The sequence below is a fragment of the Fusarium odoratissimum genome (assembly GCF_000260195.1).
Source record: "Fusarium odoratissimum NRRL 54006 unplaced genomic scaffold supercont1.47, whole genome shotgun sequence".
Lineage (NCBI taxonomy): Eukaryota > Fungi > Ascomycota > Sordariomycetes > Hypocreales > Nectriaceae > Fusarium > Fusarium odoratissimum.
Window position 1 is genome coordinate 84,010 of NW_022158727.1, and position 17,406 is coordinate 101,415.

The 17,406-nt window shown below is 48.4% G+C and overlaps 9 protein-coding genes across 10 annotated transcripts; 4 read left to right on the forward strand and 5 right to left on the reverse strand.

Annotated features, from left to right (window-relative positions):
• Positions 1-312: 312 nt before the first annotated feature.
• Positions 313-3,656, forward strand: FOIG_15078 (acetyl-coenzyme A synthetase). 2 transcript variants are annotated; one of them, XM_031216401.1, is made up of 6 exons: positions 313-1,273; positions 1,327-1,350; positions 1,402-1,428; positions 1,480-2,639; positions 2,689-2,949; positions 3,003-3,656. In XM_031216401.1, exons 1-6 carry the CDS (start codon positions 1,219-1,221, stop codon positions 3,465-3,467), a joined length of 1,992 nt encoding a protein of 663 aa, XP_031053845.1. In that variant the 5' UTR covers positions 313-1,218; the 3' UTR covers positions 3,468-3,656. The 2 variants fall into 2 exon arrangements, with proteins under 2 accessions (XP_031053845.1, XP_031053846.1); XM_031216402.1 differs by having other exon boundaries at positions 1,327-1,428.
• A 23-nt stretch (positions 3,657-3,679) lies between these two features.
• Positions 3,680-4,989, reverse strand: FOIG_15079 (uncharacterized protein). Its single transcript, XM_031216403.1, has 3 exons — positions 4,652-4,989; positions 4,347-4,599; positions 3,680-4,283 (listed from the first exon to the last, which is right to left on the reverse strand). Exons 1-3 carry the CDS (start codon positions 4,859-4,861, stop codon positions 3,709-3,711), a joined length of 1,038 nt encoding a protein of 345 aa, XP_031053847.1. The 5' UTR covers positions 4,862-4,989; the 3' UTR covers positions 3,680-3,708.
• Positions 4,990-5,116: 127 nt separating this feature from the next.
• On the reverse strand, positions 5,117-6,744 carry FOIG_15080 (uncharacterized protein). The gene is made up of 2 exons (XM_031216404.1): positions 6,234-6,744; positions 5,117-6,175 (listed from the first exon to the last, which is right to left on the reverse strand). The coding sequence occupies exons 1-2, from the start codon at positions 6,647-6,649 to the stop codon at positions 5,320-5,322; spliced, it is 1,272 nt and encodes a 423-aa protein (XP_031053848.1). The 5' UTR covers positions 6,650-6,744; the 3' UTR covers positions 5,117-5,319.
• A 503-nt stretch (positions 6,745-7,247) lies between these two features.
• FOIG_15081 (beta-lactamase) lies at positions 7,248-9,027 on the reverse strand. Its single transcript, XM_031216405.1, has 5 exons — positions 8,398-9,027; positions 7,924-8,346; positions 7,795-7,872; positions 7,456-7,731; positions 7,248-7,402 (listed from the first exon to the last, which is right to left on the reverse strand). The coding sequence occupies exons 1-5, from the start codon at positions 8,801-8,803 to the stop codon at positions 7,338-7,340; spliced, it is 1,248 nt and encodes a 415-aa protein (XP_031053849.1). The 5' UTR covers positions 8,804-9,027; the 3' UTR covers positions 7,248-7,337.
• Positions 9,028-9,320: 293 nt separating this feature from the next.
• FOIG_15082 (uncharacterized protein) lies at positions 9,321-9,737 on the forward strand (the record flags this gene model as incomplete). Its single annotated transcript, XM_031216406.1, has 1 exon — positions 9,321-9,737. The coding sequence occupies one exon, from the start codon at positions 9,321-9,323 to the stop codon at positions 9,735-9,737; it is 417 nt and encodes a 138-aa protein (XP_031053850.1).
• A 35-nt stretch (positions 9,738-9,772) lies between these two features.
• On the reverse strand, positions 9,773-10,908 carry FOIG_15083 (acetyltransferase). The gene is made up of 3 exons (XM_031216407.1): positions 10,640-10,908; positions 10,343-10,579; positions 9,773-10,283 (listed from the first exon to the last, which is right to left on the reverse strand). Exons 1-3 carry the CDS (start codon positions 10,738-10,740, stop codon positions 9,923-9,925), a joined length of 699 nt encoding a protein of 232 aa, XP_031053851.1. The 5' UTR covers positions 10,741-10,908; the 3' UTR covers positions 9,773-9,922.
• A 139-nt stretch (positions 10,909-11,047) lies between these two features.
• FOIG_15084 (uncharacterized protein) lies at positions 11,048-13,473 on the forward strand. The gene is made up of 7 exons (XM_031216408.1): positions 11,048-11,685; positions 11,743-11,964; positions 12,017-12,305; positions 12,359-12,543; positions 12,595-12,653; positions 12,712-13,070; positions 13,124-13,473. The coding sequence occupies exons 1-7, from the start codon at positions 11,313-11,315 to the stop codon at positions 13,242-13,244; spliced, it is 1,608 nt and encodes a 535-aa protein (XP_031053852.1). The 5' UTR covers positions 11,048-11,312; the 3' UTR covers positions 13,245-13,473.
• Positions 13,474-13,768: 295 nt separating this feature from the next.
• Positions 13,769-15,722, reverse strand: FOIG_15085 (uncharacterized protein). The gene is made up of 5 exons (XM_031216409.1): positions 15,420-15,722; positions 15,304-15,372; positions 15,110-15,256; positions 14,193-15,052; positions 13,769-14,143 (listed from the first exon to the last, which is right to left on the reverse strand). Exons 1-5 carry the CDS (start codon positions 15,601-15,603, stop codon positions 13,895-13,897), a joined length of 1,509 nt encoding a protein of 502 aa, XP_031053853.1. The 5' UTR covers positions 15,604-15,722; the 3' UTR covers positions 13,769-13,894.
• A 220-nt stretch (positions 15,723-15,942) lies between these two features.
• On the forward strand, positions 15,943-17,162 carry FOIG_15086 (uncharacterized protein). Its single transcript, XM_031216410.1, has 3 exons — positions 15,943-16,226; positions 16,281-16,517; positions 16,572-17,162. Exons 1-3 carry the CDS (start codon positions 16,165-16,167, stop codon positions 17,053-17,055), a joined length of 783 nt encoding a protein of 260 aa, XP_031053854.1. The 5' UTR covers positions 15,943-16,164; the 3' UTR covers positions 17,056-17,162.
• Positions 17,163-17,406: the final 244 nt, after the last annotated feature.

Sequence of the window (17,406 nt, forward strand, 5' to 3'; positions counted from 1 at the left end):
TATCTCAGTGTCTATTACGAGGATCCAACCTACGTTGTCATATGCTGTACATTGTTCAGATACTTGATTGCAAATAAAAACATCGCGATATCAAATCACATCATGTTGCAACGACGGGTTTCACGTGCGCAACTTCAATGCAACTCACAAGCTTTCCGAAATCCACATACCTCGGGATCTGTCATAGTCTTGGCTTGCGTGTTCTTATCATCGAAGTAACCGATATTCGTGGCCAGATCAAATCGCGAGCTTGATCATATGACTTGGCGTTGTCAACTGATTCGGCCAACCCTATAGCGCTTGGTTTTTTTTAATTAGTTACAGTGGACCTCCATTTTTTTGTCGTGTTGGGGAACCTCAACAAAACAAAAAAGCACGAGCCTCTGAATCAGGAGGGGAATGAGATACCCTAGACTCGGCTGTCACATGAGTTATTCAGGCTCAATACGGTACACAGCCATCACAAGCTTCTCATCGTCTTGGCAGGGTCCAAATACGTGCTCCTCACTCGCTCCACGTGGTGATGTTGCCTCGTAAGGTAGTAAGGCGAACAACTGCCAGACCAGACTGGCGGTGCATGACATGACAAGGAATCACTGGTCTTGGGGATTACGACGGCAAAAAATGACCACTATTTCCGATTGCGGTAATAAGTGGAATGATCGCCAAGATTACGCTGCAGGCAGAGGCCCGATACCGCGGTCTCCCTTGTTGCGCTGACACTAGTTATAGAAGGCGGTGACAGAATCTTACGGCAGAATTGGTCTAATTTTATTCCCTTATTCAGCGTTGAGTGCCGAAGAAGGGTGGTCAAGTGATTCACGAGCAGGTGATGGAGCAGGCTTAAGCTTAAGTTTATCATCAGATATAGTAATCGCGAGATCCCACAGTTGGCCGAGTTATTGAGACCTCAGAAAACAGGCTGAGTCAGTTCAAATGAACCGCGGCTTGGATCGGCGAAATTGACCTCTGATTGGAAGTGAAGCCACTGAATCACAAGGCAAGGATTTCCACTACCGCCCACTGCGTCATATCACCATAATCAACAGCGACAAGGGTTGAGCGTGGATCCTGCTGACCTAATATCCTCTGCTCACCCCTTTTCCCCTTTCAGTCACCTCGACTTTTTCACGATATCGATAAAATTCCAAGCTTCGCACTACGCTCCCAGCTACTTTTCACTTCATTGCATAAAAAAGTACAACATACGATTACATCATGCGTCAACCCATAGCGACACAACCAGTCACCAATGGTGACGGAGAGGAATGGTGTACGTATCCAAAAATTCTGCTGCTGGTTGAGATTGTACTAAGATTGAGTTAGATCTTCCCGACAAGATGCTCGCACGTGCGTGAACCCATGCTGTAAAATAGCTGCGTACTAACAACGGACCTTCAGGACACCCCAGCAAGCCTCACATTGGCAGTGAGTTATATCCCAATCTGGAAATATTTACCCTACTTACAATGAACCTAGGCTTGGAGGAGTACCAACAGATGCATCAGCTCTCCATCAAGGAGCCCGAAGCTTTCTGGGGAAACCTGGCTCGGGAGCTTCTTACATGGGATCATGACTTTCACACCGTCAAGAGCGGCTCGCTAGTCGAGGGTAACCCTTCTTGGTTTCTTGGCGGAAAGCTGAATGCTTCGTTTAACTGCGTTGACCGCCATGCGCTCAAGGATCCTAACAAGGTTGCTATCATCCACGAGACTGACGATGGGAACGGCGGTCGCTCCATCACATATGGCGAGCTGCTTAAGCAAGTCAGCAAGGTCTCCTGGGCTCTCAAGGACCTTGGCGTTCGAAAGGGCGACACAGTCGCTATCTACATGCCCATGATTCCCGAAGCTCTGGTCGCCATCCTTGCTTGCACCCGTATCGGCGCTGTTCACTCTGTTGTTTTCGCTGGTTTCTCAGCTGGTTCGCTGCGAGATCGCGTCGTCAACGCCAAGAGCAAGGTCGTCATCACTGCTGATGAGAGTCAGCGAGGCGGCCGAACAATCGGAATCAAGAAGATTGTTGATGAGGCGCTCAGCCCACTCGAGGGCGTTCAGACTCTTGTTTTCAAGAGAACCGGTGCCAAGGTCGCGTGGACTGAGGGACGGGATCATTGGTGGCATGAACAGGTTGCCAAGTGGCCTAGCTACATCCCTCCCGAGGCCATGGACGCCGAGGATCCTCTGTTTTTGCTGTATACCTCTGGATCGACAGGCAAGCCAAAGGGTATCTTGCATACCACTGGTGGTTTCCTGGTTGGAGCAGCTGCAACGGGAAAGTATGTGTTTGACATTCACGAGAACGATCGATACTTCTGCGCTGGCGACGTTGGTTGGATCACTGGCCACACCTACGTGGTCTACGCTCCGCTCCTTTTGGGTGTCTCTACAGTTGTCTTTGAGGGAACACCGACATTCCCTGATGCTTCTCGTTTCTGGGATATCATTGCGAACCATCAGATCACGCACTTCTACGTGGCCCCTACTGCTCTTCGCTTGTTGAAGAGAGCTGGATCTGACCCTGTCAACCATGACACCAGCAGTCTGCGTGTTCTCGGTTCAGTTGGTGAGCCTATCGCTCCTGAGATTTGGAAGTGGTACTACGATGTCATTGGAAAGGGTGAATGCCATATCGTTGATGTAAGTTGGCCATGAAAAGGTCTTCGACGGACGTAACTGACTGGAATAGACATACTGGCAAACTGAGACTGGCTCTCACGCCGTCACCCCTCTCGCTGGCGTTACACCCACCAAGCCTGGATCCGCTTGCCTGCCATTCTTCGGTATCGACACAGTCTTGATCGATCCTGTTTCTGGCGCTGAGATCCACGGCAACGGGGTCGAAGGCGTTCTTGCTTTCAAGACATCATGGCCTAGCATGGCCCGAACTGTCTATGGTGACCACCAGAGATTCGAGGAGACATATCTCAAGGTTTATCCCGGATACTACGTGAGTTTCTCCCTAGAACTAGCTTGAAGGAATATTGACTAATGATTCTGTAGTTCACCGGTGATGGAGCTGCTCGTGACCAAGACGGATTCTACTGGATCCGCGGCCGTGTCGACGACGTGATCAACGTCAGCGGTCACCGCCTCTCGACAGCCGAAATCGAAGCTGCAATGGTCGAGCACGCCGCCGTCGCTGAATCCGCCGTTGTAGGAGTTTCCGACGAAGTAACAGGCCAATCTGTCATCGCCTTTGTCTGCCTCAAGGAAGCTTTCAGAACATCTGAGGAAGAAGTCCACGCCGAGCTTAGACTGCAGGTCCGCAACAGCATCGGCCCTTTTGCTGCTCCTAAGAAGATCTTTATGGTGGTTGATCTGCCCAAGACGCGGTCTGGAAAGATCATGCGTCGTGTTTTGCGAAAGGTGGTTATGGGTGAGCAGGATCAGCTGGGTGATATTACTACGCTTTCGGATCCCTCTGTTGTTGAGAAGATTATTGGTGTTGTGCACAAGAGCGGTTAATGGGATAGAGATAAAATAAAGGAAAGGATCGCGGTTAGATGTTTCTTGGACGGGTCATGATTAGAGTATTGCTCTCAACCCACTGTCTTTATAACTTGTAATAATCCAAATATAAGATGACGCCATATATTCTGGGCCACGTTTGTCAAAATTTGCACTCTTAATCTCAAGGTTGCGTCTACAGTTTGCTTTTGTCAGGTCTCGGATAAAGATGGAGAAGAACTATTTGGGTTATTGCAGTCTATATAAGACTCCTGCTATCTAGCCATGGACCAACGACAAAATCCAAACCTTCCCTCAACCAAGGCTCGTCAATGGTAGCTGTAAAGTCAAACCCATGGTCTCCAGGCCTGATAGCCAGCTGAATTTGAGTACTTGGGTCAAACCGTTGCAGGTAATCTACCAGCTTCCGCGTACCATCAACAGGCACTGCGGTATCCTCCTCGCCGTGAAGCAGAAATAGTGGCGGAAACAAGGATTTCTCATAATTTGAAGTTGAGGCCACCTTCTTGATCCGATCAAGGATGAATAAGTCAGGGTCCTCACCGAGAAGTTCCAGATAGCGCCCATTGTGCACGACTGCCATGGCCGAGTCAAGTCGCACAGGTGGATCTGCCTCAGTGATTGCAGGCTTCACAACGGTGGCGGAAAGAAACTTATTGACATCTTGATTGGGATAGTTTGGTACACCAACGATTGACTTGGCATAGGACTCGCTGAAGTGAGCCGCTTTCATATCGACCATTGGGTAAAGGGCTATAATCGCCTTGGGTCTCACAAAACCTGACAGAACAGACTGTAGAGCCAAATATCCGCCTGCAGCGAGATGATCCAGTCAGTGAATGGTACGTGTCTTGGCATTAGATGGTTCGAGCTTACCGGCACTTTCGCCAACGACAAGGGTCCTGGTAAGGTTCAATTGAAGCTTGTGTTGCCCAATTGCTGCGAGATGACGGGAAGGTCCTCCAGAGCGCACCCAATTCCAGAAGTTTCCCATGTCATGAATAATATCCCGACCCTTCACCTCAGGAAGAAGCCTGTAGTTGGGACTGATGATAACAGCATCTTGCTCCTCTGCAAAGTCAAGAACCCATTTGGAGAACCAAGCAGGAAACAAACTTGAGCCGGTGATCTAATAAAGAAGTCAGCTGAATCTTTACAATGTGAAAATGAGGTTTACACACCAGAAAGCCGCCGTGAATCCTGACGACGACTGGCGGGTTGTGGGTTTTGAGTTGACGAGGAATTAAAACATCGACACCGATCTGAACTCCTGCAGACTCATAGTACGTCCGAGTGATGGTGAAAGGATCGAATATGTCGCTTTTGACACTGTGCAGAACATCGATGAGGGCGTTGAACTGAGCGTCACGCTCTTCAGACTGAGAGGCCATAATGTCACTGGGTCAGACTATGGTACGACCTCCAATTCACGGACAGTCCATCCGCCTTGGCTATGTAGTATGAGCAGAGAGTGAAAGCAGAAAAGCACGCTTGCGTCGTTCTCCAAGTGCTGTTTGAGGTGATAGCCAATTACCAACTGAGGCTAGTATGCTCAGAAATGGCGGCACTTACCGAAACCCCGCTTAATGACTTCTTACCTGATCTGGTATTATCACAGAACAAAATTCAAGCGACGTCTCTGCCATGTCCTCTGAGTAATTTCATCGTTCATGAGAGCAGAGTTTAACCTACAGATAATCCTTACATAATAATGAAATAGGATCTAGGCAAAAGAAATATATACATATGTGATATCTAAGACCTATTATTTCATATTTCCTTGCAATTTAATCTCAAGCTACCCTTGATAGAAACTAAGCTTTCATGATTACTGCAACCCTCATGACGCTTACCCAGAAGGCTTGGCTGACATACCAGACGGTTCGAGTTTAACGCCTGGGCCATGACGTTCAAGAAAAGCTTGGGATGTCACGGGCTTCTTGGCCGCTTCGTCTTTCGAAGACGCCAATGTAATATCCCGCCCTCCATATTGTGCGCTTCCTCGGTCCAAGTCGGTAAGCGCGGTGATGGTTGCGTTATAGCTTGCCTCGTCTATTTGCCCACCCACATAACGCGCCTGGCCTTGCACATTGACCCGCCTTGCGAAAACCAGATCCTTTACGGTTGAAACCGTGATACCGTACGCATTGTCAGCCATTGTTATGTCTTCAAAGACGTTAGCGCGCTCCCTGGCCAAATCCTCGCCGGCATGAGCAACCACGTTCATGCATTGATGAATGCTTTCCTTCGTCTCCCGTAGTTGTGCCAGTTCGTTGATATCATCTTCAGAGAGGTCCGTTTTCAGTTTCATGGCATCCATCCTCTTATCGATTTCGTTTCCGTGGCTTCTGAGACGCGATTCCAACGTACTGATAGAACTCTTGGCAGAGCTCAAACTACTTTTGATGTATTTATCTGCTGAAGGCTGTTTGGAGAACTGTGGGTTCTCGCTGGATGTTGATTCGAGTGCTTCGATGTGCAAGGATAGCTCAGTGCAGATCTGGAGGCCCTTTCGAGTACTTTCTTTCTCTTCAAACAGAGCAAGCCAGTCAGTGCTGTCAGACTCGACGCTTTCAGCCGCGGGGATAGCCAGGCTACGTGCTCTCTCATCCAGCCGCTGCATGTGTCTTTGGAGGTCGGCGGTTGTATCATCTATCATGTCTTTGTATTCGTCGATGACATTGCGCGTAACAGCCGTAATAGTTCTATAGGAGTAGAGTCGTTAGTTGATTTCGTACATTGACCTTGACTGAGGAACCGCACATATTTGCATTGGCCAATGCTATATTAATAGTGGATTTATACCCAGCAAGCATGTCTCTAAAGTCTGTGATATCTCCCTTTAGATACTGCTGGCCAATCCAGTCCCGGAAGCTTGGCCGAGTTCCATTTGAATGTTTTGTGCACCGAGCAATAAGCTTGCCATACTCCTCACAAGTCTTTCCACAACGTAGCAGAGGTAATTCAAGAGAGTCGAAATTGATATCAGGGTAATTTGTAACCGTCTCCAGGAGCGAGTGCAATACTCCAGTGAGATCACTCAGCTCAGTTTTGAGTGCGCGCGCGTTGGCGTCCTGTGTTTTGAAACTGCGAACAGTCTTGTAAAGAACAGTGCTCGATTGAAAGGCGAACGTCACCAGAGCTAATACTCCAGAAGCAACACTGAGCCCATCTGCCATTATCGCGGTGTCTTACAGGTAAGTATTGATGACAGAGGGGCGGAAGCGAGCTTTGTGACGAGGTCATACGGTCGCTTATTTAATGCCGCAGTCGCCATGCTGACTATAAAGTTATGTCCAATAAGCAAGCAGCCATCTTACAAACCCGCAAATGGTAGACTTATAGGGCGTTTATGCGTCGTTACTTATTGGCGCGGGGTCTGGCCGGCCAACCCCCGTGTGGGGCCAGCAGGCTCCAGCCAAGACCGATAGGCCCTAGAAAATAGTGAATTAAATATTCGACGTGTCTGTTCAAGGCGTGAGATTTAACAAGGCTCGCTGATATGAGGTTCCCTTCTCACCGACTACCCTTAGGAATGGGAATAAAATTTAGTATGCTTGAGTTGCATCTCCAATTATATTAACATAAATAACGTGCTAACAAGAGGCTGGTGTAAAGGGAATATCAATGCGTAGGGCCCCTTTAAATGATGGGTAATGGATTCACAATGATGGCCCTTTTGAGTTGGCGACAAAGGTAGCGGGTCGAGGGAGCGCGGATAAGCTTCAGCCTCAAGTCACGTCTAGTTCACAAGGCCAAGAAAACACAGGTTAATCGAGCGAAGAGGATATACTTATGATGAGATTTTGAAACTAAAGATCTCTATCAATAAAGTGAAGCATCTTTACAACAAGGACTTGATCATGTCTAGACTTGCAACGCCTTGTATATTTCGGTCTCTACCCGTTCCGAGCACTCCAGTACCAATGCGTCTTGAACCTCAAAGTCAGCACAAGATCTCATTCGATGTACCTCACTAACTTACCACCGTATGGAAGAATTTGGCTAGCGATAATGCCACCAATATTGTTCTTGCGATCAGCGAACCAGAAGAGATTAGCCAGTCCCTCCCAAGACGCTGATCCAGCTGCACGGCCAGTTGACTCTGGGAAGTGGTTGATAGAAAATGATAAACCCCAGCCCTCGGTGTGATCATCAGGCATTGGGGTCAAGGGAGTTGGGTTTGCCAGTTCTGGTTTGGCCACGGGGACACTGACGTTGCTGAATCGTGGTTTATCGGGGATTTGATCAGTGAACATGTCTAGTAAGAGGCGTCAGTGTGAATAGGACGACATCGGCACAACATTCAGTAGCAATAACTTACCATCCACGGTCTCAGCTTTGAGTAGCCGAACCCCAGTTTGTGCATCTAGCCCATCGTTCAACAGCAGTGAGATGAGCCCTGTGGTACAGTAAGTCATGAGAAAACACGATCAACGATCTTTGGACTCACTCCCAAATTCTGCTGGTCTTCCAAAGCACCCGTGTCCTCCAGCGCATGGAACCTTCTCGCCATCCTGAGCAAGAAGCGGACGCCGATAAAAGTGATCTGTAGTACTCAACTTGCCACTTGGGCTTCTGCGATGCATATACGCCAAATTCGACTTGTGTTCATGTGAAGGATGGAAAGTGACATGATTCATCCCCAGGGGCCTGAAGATGTGCTCTCTGAAGACTTCCTCAAGTGACTTCTTGTACGTGCGTTCAATTATCACGCCAACCCAGTCCATTGAGACTCCGTATTGGAACGTCTCGCCAGGCTGGTTCACCAGAGGTCGATTTGCTGTGTCAATTGCTTCTCCGGAGAAGTCATCAAACCCAATGGGGCGACTGAACTCGGCCAGCTTCTCGTCCTCAAAAGCATATCCAAAACCAGCTGGTCGTTCGTCAGTGCTCATATTCTGTCACGGAGATATCCAAGCCATACCCGTGTGAGTGAGAAGCATCCGAAGAGTTATTCTTCTAACTTTCTCAACAAGCTCAAGTTTTCCGTCCTCATTCCGAGTCAACACCTTGACATCCCGTAGCTCAGGACAGATGGCTTCAACTTGATCAGCATCATCTAAGCGCAACTTCTCTTGCTCGACGAGTTGCATGCACGCGACTGATGTTGCCAGTTTTGTGAAAGATGCCATGAAGAAAATAGTCTCTTCTGACATGGGGCTTTCTGAGGTGACTCCCCTCAAGCCAGAGTAATGTTGAAAGATTGGCTCGCCATCATTTCTGAACGCGGAGTAGACGAGACCTGGGATCTTGCTCTCAGAACCCCCGGTCGTGTACTCGTCGACAATACCACGAAGCTTGAATTGAACATCTTGTGATAGTACAGACATGTTTGAGGGTGGAAGGATCCGGAATAGTCTAGATCGGATGGTATCGGGTCTGGGTGCTTGACTGGCTGTCACTTGGCCGGAAGCGCTCGACTCTCTACAGAGTATAAGAACAGCTTTGCCGATCTAACTCTTCGTACTGATTAAAAAAAGCCCCAAAATAGAAGCAGCACGACTACCAGTTTCGTTGATAGTATGTAACAGAGAATGGATTTAGTGAAGGGAGCTGGAGACAGGTGCGGGGATCAAGCACCAAGAATGGAGTTGAGGTTATTACCCAATTAGGAATAAAGTTGACTTGCATCCGCGACAAGCCATGGAGAATAAATCCCATTTACATACAAGTCAACAGACCGTGTAAGTTTATATGGAGATACAACGGAGACTCGACAAACTTAGCTCTTGATAGCAATTGACTTTATCTTCAGCGATTGAGTAATCATCAAGTCAAGGCGGAATAACAAGCACTCGTAAATCGCCTAAACAGCACCCAGATTCCACCAACATGTTCCCTATCATCATGTCTTCATCAGTTCGTTATCAGTTCCTCCCTGGCCCAGTGGGAGAAATGCTCCGCTCCGCATCACTCGCAACAACCGCCACCATCCCATTATCAGGCTCTCTGGTCATAACTACAGGCCATGTTGGGGTAGACATCAAAACAGGACAGCTCGTCACTAGCTCTATAGAAGCTGAGTTCAACGCTGTGTTTGACTGCCTTGATGCAGGACTGAGGAATGCGGGCGTTACTAAGGGCCTTGCTTCAGCTCATAAGCTCGTGGCTTACTTCACCCGAGCTGAGGATGAGGCGACTTTGCTGAGTATCTTTCGCGAACGGTATCCGGGACATACTCCGACTTTGACCTCGGTTGTTGTGGCTGGGCTTGTTAATCCGGGGATGCATGTTGAAGTACAAGCGGAGGCCATCGCTGTCTAGAGGAGCTTTGGAGATGACCATGGTGGATCAACGGACAGACGGATTGGAAGGCGATATATGGACTAGCTGCAAAGAGTATACACTCATCTCAACAGATGCTCAAGTCAACAATAACCAGTTACACGCAATACACATTGACCAATTCTAATTTCTGACCTAAACAGGCAATGCCAAAGCAAAACTATCTATTCTCGATCAGGCATGTTTCGGTAAGGGTTGTTAGGATCCGCCAACTCCTCCTCCACACTCTGTATCGTCTTGACCACCTTTGCAGGGGCGCCCAGGGCGATCGAGTAAGGGGGCAGACTCTTAGTAACCACCGCCCCAGCGCCAACAGTGCAGCCTCGGCCAATGGTCACACCAGGGAGAATGACTACGTTGCCACCAATCCAGCAGTCGTCCTCAATGCGGATGGGATGTCCGAACTCGACGAACTTGATCCTGGATAGCACGCTTGTCTCGTGGCCTGCGGTGTAGATGTGTACGTTGGGACCCATCTGAACGCGGTCGCCGATTATGACGAGGCTGGTATCTAGAATGGTCAAGCTGAGAATGAAATTAATCATCGTTCCAATTACTCATATGTCTCAGAGTTGGCGACTTACCCAAAGTTCATGAAGCAGTTCTCGCCCATGGAGACATTGCTTCCGTAGTCAGGCATGAAAGGTGTCTCAATGTACGTCCCCTTGCCGACCTTTCCGAGCATCTCCGAAAGCATCTCGGCACGCTTGTCGTCGATCTCCTCACGAGTGCCAGCGCTGGGATCAATGTTGTTGTACTTGTACGCCAGACCGCGCGCTCTGTGGCGGCCGTCCAACAGCTTGGGGTGCAGGGGGTTGTAGCTAACCCCAGGGTTAGAAAATCATGCACTGGCGTAGTAATGAGGTGTTAAGTGTACTTACAGCATGCCAGAGATCATCTTCTCGTACTCTTCGCACCATGGAGTACCCTTGAGGCCCTTGGCGAACTCGATGATCTCATTATCTTTCTGTTGCTTGGCCATGATGAAGTAGCGTGGCGTTTGAGCAGTTTATGATACAAGACTAATAGATAGCAAGCGATAACGATATGAGTTCTTCTAAACAGAAGTTATACTGTCTGATTGCGAGGTAGATACGGAGCTGGTACCTGTCCAAGTTGGAGAAACACGTCTGATCTTTTAAGCGTGGGGAAGTGAGGGCTTATTACCAGAAACGGAATTAAGACATGACCCACGAAAAAAACAAGTCTACTCCACACAGTGCCAACTCTTTACGAGAACTAAAGCTTATCGGCAAAGGCCCATTCTTGAGTGATGCACCGCAATGCCGAGATAACCCAACTCAACGGGCTCCATGCTTTCCCCCGCGTTCTGGGGGTCTAATCTTGATTAACGGGGAGATAGATTGCGGGGGAGATACAGGTCTGTTTGATACGTATCTGATCTTCTATTGGTTGGAGGTTTGCTTGGCTGTAGCGATTCCGACTAGCCGGCCTGGCCGTTGGAAATAGTCTACAGCGAAAAGTATATTACCTTGACTGTCCTGACTCAATCTGACACTCATCACTCATCACCATCATCTTACACTGTTCACGATGGCTCAGAGCACAGAAGCCCAGAACTCCGACAACAAGTCCGATATCAACGTCAGGCACAACTACGACGTTGATGTCGGCAGAGTTGAGAATGTCGAAAGTTTCACCAAGAGTCCAGATGCAGTTGATGACAACATTCTCCTCGCTCAGGGCCATGCCCCTGTGATGAGGCGATCGTTTGATCTGTTGGGAACGCTTGGTCTTGGCTTCAGCATCACCAACTCTTGGGTTTCATACGCCAGTTGTTTCGGACAGAGCCTTCTCTACGGAGGTGCCCAAGCGACTGTGTTTGGACTAATAGTCGCCTGCGCAGTGCAGTGGCTTATCATTCTCGGACTTGCGGAGCAAGCTTCGGCGTTTCCATCTTCAGGAGGTGAGCTCATCTTATTTCTGCCGGAAGCAATTTACTAACGAGTTTGGGCAATGACAGGCCAATATCACTTCACGTACATCCTCGCCCCGAAGAGATATCGACGTTTCGCCGCCTTTGCCGTGGGTATCATCAGTGTTCTTGGTTGGTGGGTGATTACCTGCTCCGGAATCTCGAACAACGTGCAGTGCATCATTGGCATGGTCCTCTTTGTCAACCCTGATTACCAACCTCAGAACTGGCATTCATACCTGCTATACATAGGGCTCATTCTGATTACACGTGAGGCTTCCCCCAAACTCCATGTCCGTAGCAATCATGCTGACAACCGCAGTCATTCCCATCTTCACGATTCCCCAGAAACATCTCGGAAAGTGGACTCAAGCATGTCTCGCGATATCCGTCCTCGGCTTCGTCGTCGTCACAATCACGATCCTCGCCATGAGCGACGGGTACAACCACCCGAGCTTCATCACCAAATTCGATGGAACAAGCGGCTGGCCAAATGGCGTTGCATGGGTCATGAGTATCGGCAACGCCATGTACGCTTTCGCTAGCATGGATGCTGTGATCCACGTCGCTGAGGAAATGCACCACCCAGGCAAGGCCATTCCTCGAGCAATGTAAGTCTGCAATCTTGAGAATATCCAGACCAAACTCTAACAAGGCTTTGCAGGAACCTTACCATGATTATTGGCCTACTTACTTCAGTCCCATTCATCTTGGCCATGATGTTTGTCATCAAAGATCTCGATGCCGTCAGGGCTGCCCATCTGCCAAGCCTTGAAGTCTTTCACCAGGCTACTGGTAGCAAGTCAGCTGCACTCGGACTTCAGTCTCTTCTTGTAGTCATCTTTTACAGTACGTTATGTAACTTTGATGTGTTTGAAACTTCTAGCTAACAGTAGGAAGCATGTATGCCTAGCCAGTGGATCACATGCGGCCGATTGACTTGGGCCTTCTCGCGAGATGTAAGTCTCCATCGTCTTTACTTTCAATGTCTTGAATCACGCTGACGCGGCTAATTAGCGTGGACTCCCATACTCCAACTATTGGAATCACATCTCACCCTCTCTGGGCTTCCCTGTTCGCACGACTCTGCTGTCTGTTGGGTTCTGTATCATCTATGGACTGTTATACATGGCTAGCAGTCAAGCCTTCAACTCTATCATCACCACTGCAGTTCTTGGTGTGAATATTTCATACGCCGTCCCTCAGGCTATCACTCTGATCCACGGACGGGAGAACAAGTTGCCTCCAAGACCGTTTAAACTCGGCAAAGTCGGGGGTTATCTCTGCAATGCGTGGACTCCTCTTTGGGTCACCACGATTGGCATCTTTATTTGCTTCCCCAATGCCATTCCTGTAACTGCTGGGTCAATGAATTAGTAAGTTGCACTGCCATTTACATGTGTCCCGGTTTTACTAACGGCCGGCTTAGCGTGTGTGTTGTACTCGGATGCATGATGCTTATTCTGGTTTGCCTTTGGTTCACTGTTCGTCGTTACTTCGATGGCCCCGCCATCGACTACGAAATGTTGGGCTTGAGCCGTTCAGAGTAAAAGTGCAATGTAACAGCTATCTATAGCTTTCTTGCGATGGAAATGTCACCTTTGGGTAGGTCAGGCAGGATGCCTGGCCTTGTTTATACTGTGCCCCGTTAGGCATATTAGAAGGAGGTGCTCAAAGCAAATATCAACAAGCATATTAGAATGATATCATGGGATCAAAATCATCCCTCAATTTAGACTGTTTCAATATTGTACCAACATTCTCAGGATGTCGAAAAATGATATTATGCATCGGTGTGCGTTGCCTAAGGTTTTGCAGGGACTTTATTGCTAGTTCTAATGGGCAATTTTAACACTGCTTTAATATTCCTCCCAGATTGGAGGCTTCAAGCATATTTTTCCTAGTTCTGGAACCGTGTCAGTCTGGTGCTCGAATGGAGGCAATTGGTTCTGTGTGGTGATTATAAGCTCCCAGTCACTGGTCTCAAGTAGAAATGACATATCTAGCTCACAATTTGCATTATACCATATTGCCGGACAAACTACTGCGTGGCAAAGAAGACAAACAAATAGATGCCAAGTCCTTCTATTATTGTTTCGGAATACATGTTAAAGGTTTTCAGAAACGGAATTATAGATTCCTTCTACAGATATGATACATAGTTCCCCTTTGCACGTCAACAAGACCCAGTTTCACCACTTCAAAGCTTACTACCACCAGCCTTTTTCTTAGCAGCAACAACTTCGCGATGAGCAACCTGCGCATTTATACAACCTTGCTCCAAAGCACCATCGATAGCAGCTCTCCAGCCATGAGCCCAGTCAGCTGAAGCAAAGAAGACATCACCGTGTCGACTCTGAAGCTCATCCTGGTATTTGGACATATAGCCAGGTTGCCACCAAGCAGGACCTCCCTTTGAGAAAGGATCTGTGGCCCAGTTATGCAGCATCTGCTTATTGTTAGTGATAAATGCTCCGCAAAAGTCTTTGGTTACTTACCAGCCTCTTGACATCCATAGGGTGTATTTTGTTTAGAGCCTCAATAGTTTGTGCCGCATTGTTCTCTGGGATAAAGGTATCCCGTTCATCTGCACCGAAAGCAACGACGTGGACATCACCATTCGGCAGCACGCCATCGCCATAGCCATACATAAGAAGACCAGGAAACTTCATGCCATTCCATCTCTCGAGTTCCTTGTTGCTAACATCAGCATGAACCTTGGTCATCTGGTTCACATGACCGATGTTGATGGCATCCTGTCGACGTTGTGTGAGCGGAGGAGAGAATTCGATATCTTTCAAGACGTTCAGAGGAATGGTGTTGATGATCTTCTTTGCTCGGAAAACATCGCCACTGCTGCTCGTCACAGTGACAGGACCGTCGCCAGATGAGTCCTGAGTAATAGACTTGACTTGCGTGGAGAATGCATACTCCAACCCATCTCCAGTTGCCTCTTCAAACATACGCTTCGCAAGTGCAGTCTGACCATCTCGAAGTTTATATCTCAACCAAACATCAGCAAAGTTATCAGAACTGTGCATAAGCAAAGCATGAGAGCGAATCATATCCCAGAGACTCGACTCCTTCATTCTTCCACCAGAGATGTGAAGCAGAAGAGATACCAAGAGACCTTGTTCCTCGGTTGTAAGTTTATGCTTGATCTCTTCGAAGCGGTCGTGGCAGGATACTTGATCCCACTTCTCAACTGTTGACCGATCAACAATAGGGTTGTCGAGCTGGGCGTGGGGAAGAGGGCAGATGGTTCGCCCGAATTGGCCGTCAACGTTGACGAACATGTCCCAAGCTTTGGCTTGCATTGCGCCAGCTTCCTCATGACTGAGCTTGCGCGGTGCAGCACCTACGGCCATCTCGCGTCAGTAACATGGAGTAAAAGTGAAGTTAGTTGTGTTTATACCTGGTACATCAATGGTGTAGTATCCTTTGTGCATGTCCGGACTTCCCGTGGTTATGAGGTCACGGTCCATGTTATAACGCGTCATCTCTCTGAACAAATAGCCCATGTGGTGAGTGACCCAAGTTCCTCCCATTTCATAAAGAAATCCTTCAACGTGTTAGCAAGCTATTAAGATTTGTAAACGTCTTCCATACCATCTTTCTTGGCTGTATATGTCCTGCCACCAATACGATCGCGCGCTTCTAGCAGTAAGACAGAATGACCTGCAGAACGTCAGGGCGGTTCACTTGACAAACTCGCTGCTACATACTCAATTGACTCAGGTCGCGAGCTGCCGCCAGACCGGCATATCCAGCTCCAATGACAATAACATCGTAGACTTTACTGGTTGGAGAGGTTGATCGTTGCGGCGAGATGACTGCATCACTCTCGAGTCCCTTCTGAAAGCCAGTGTGAGGCTCCCAAATATGGCCGTCTTTAGTCTTGGGTGTCATTCTGAACAAACTGAAATGCGACTAATCGGCAAAGAATGGGGAAATACTCGTGGTTGCAGGATTCGAAGTTGAAAGCTTGAAGGTAGCTGGAGTCTAGCTTGGATGGCGATAGACCCGCCTTAGCTTTATCTAGCTACTACAGGCTGGTCTTTGCACTGTCAAACCTACTCCAATCAGTAGTGGGTTCTCAAGCCATCTCCAACCCGGCAAATTCCACAATCGGCCCCATCACAAAGTTGACACTATTTCCTATCGTGGACTCTGCGGGGTTGAAGCTCTCTTTAGTTCCTATTTAGGTAGTAACGAGAGCTCCGCACGCAAGTGGCTTCAGCGGAGTCTCCGTTGTCTTAATACCGCATTGGGTAGTTACTGCAACTTCCCATGTCCACGGTCATGATCATTATGGCGTGGACACTAAATGCTCTTCAGCTTTTGTTCATAAAATCTCGAACCACAGCTCGTTGAAAGAGTCAGACCATACCCGAGCGTACCGTATCACATCACACCGCAACACACCACTCAGCATTATAGCATAACTCTTTAGTGTACTTCATTATCAACATGCCTGACTTTACTGGTCTCGAACTCACTGGCAAGACTGCCATTGTCACTGGCGCGTCCCGGTAAGTTACCCCAGGCAACCTCAAGCGAGTATGATCTTGACTAATACGTTTCAGCGGTCTTGGTGCCGGCATTGCTATCCTGCTTGGCAAGCGAGGTGCCAACGTGGTGGTCAACTACGTCTCAGACGGCAGCCGAGAGCGAGCTGAGAAGGTTGCTCAGGAGATTGAGGCCAATGGCACCAAGGCTATTGTTGTCCAAGCCGATGTCAGCAAGACTGCTGAGATTCCTAAGCTTATTGATGCTGCTCTGAAGATCAGCTCAACTGGCAAGATTGAGATTCTGATTCACAAGTAGGTATACCTCAGTAGAGACTGAAGTATTTGTCACTTACACGTGGTTTGCAGCGCTGCTCAAGGAAACGAGGCCAACTTGGTAGACACAACCGAAGAGTTCTACACTCGCCACTTTGACGCCAACGTCAAGGGTCCCATCTTCCTGACAAAGGCTGCAGAGCCTCATCTCCCTAAGGGAGGCAGAATTGTCTTCATTTCGTCAGCAGGAGCTCGCCTTGGTGTTGCTGGACAGACTGTCTATGCCGCTACTAAGGCAGCTGACGAGGCTCTTGTTCGTGTCTGGGCTAAGGAGCTCGGTCAATCTCACGGCATTACTGTGAACTGTGTTAACCCTGGTCCTATTGCTACAGATCAATGGTTCCAGAGTGATGAGCAGTTCCTCAAGGATATGCAGCCGCTGATTGACTCTACACCTGCTGCGGCGCGTGTTGGTGAGGTCAGTGATATTGCGCCTCTGGTTGCGTTCCTCTGCACAGATGATGCGAAGTGGACGACGGGCTCTGTTCTTTCTGCCAATGGTGGTCTTTACAATTAGATTGGCAGTCTTTAGTTTAAATCATGAGATGAATGAACGGACAATTTGTTAAATGAATGAATTGAGATTGGAGTAATGTCATGCTGGATGAAGCATGTGATAAGACAGCTTATAGTGACTGCATGTAAACTCCAAGCTGACATCGTGAGGTTATGACGCTCCGAGCTCAATGACTCGTTCCATGACCAATCGGAACCTCTTTGAAGCAGAGACACTACTTGGTGATGCGCCGTATCGTCGGTGTTTATCCCCTGCTCATCAAATTATCTCCAAACAACCAGTGGACATTCGCCACTAAGATACGCACTGTAACGGTTTTGATTCCCCGTAGTCGATTGCACTAAAAACCTG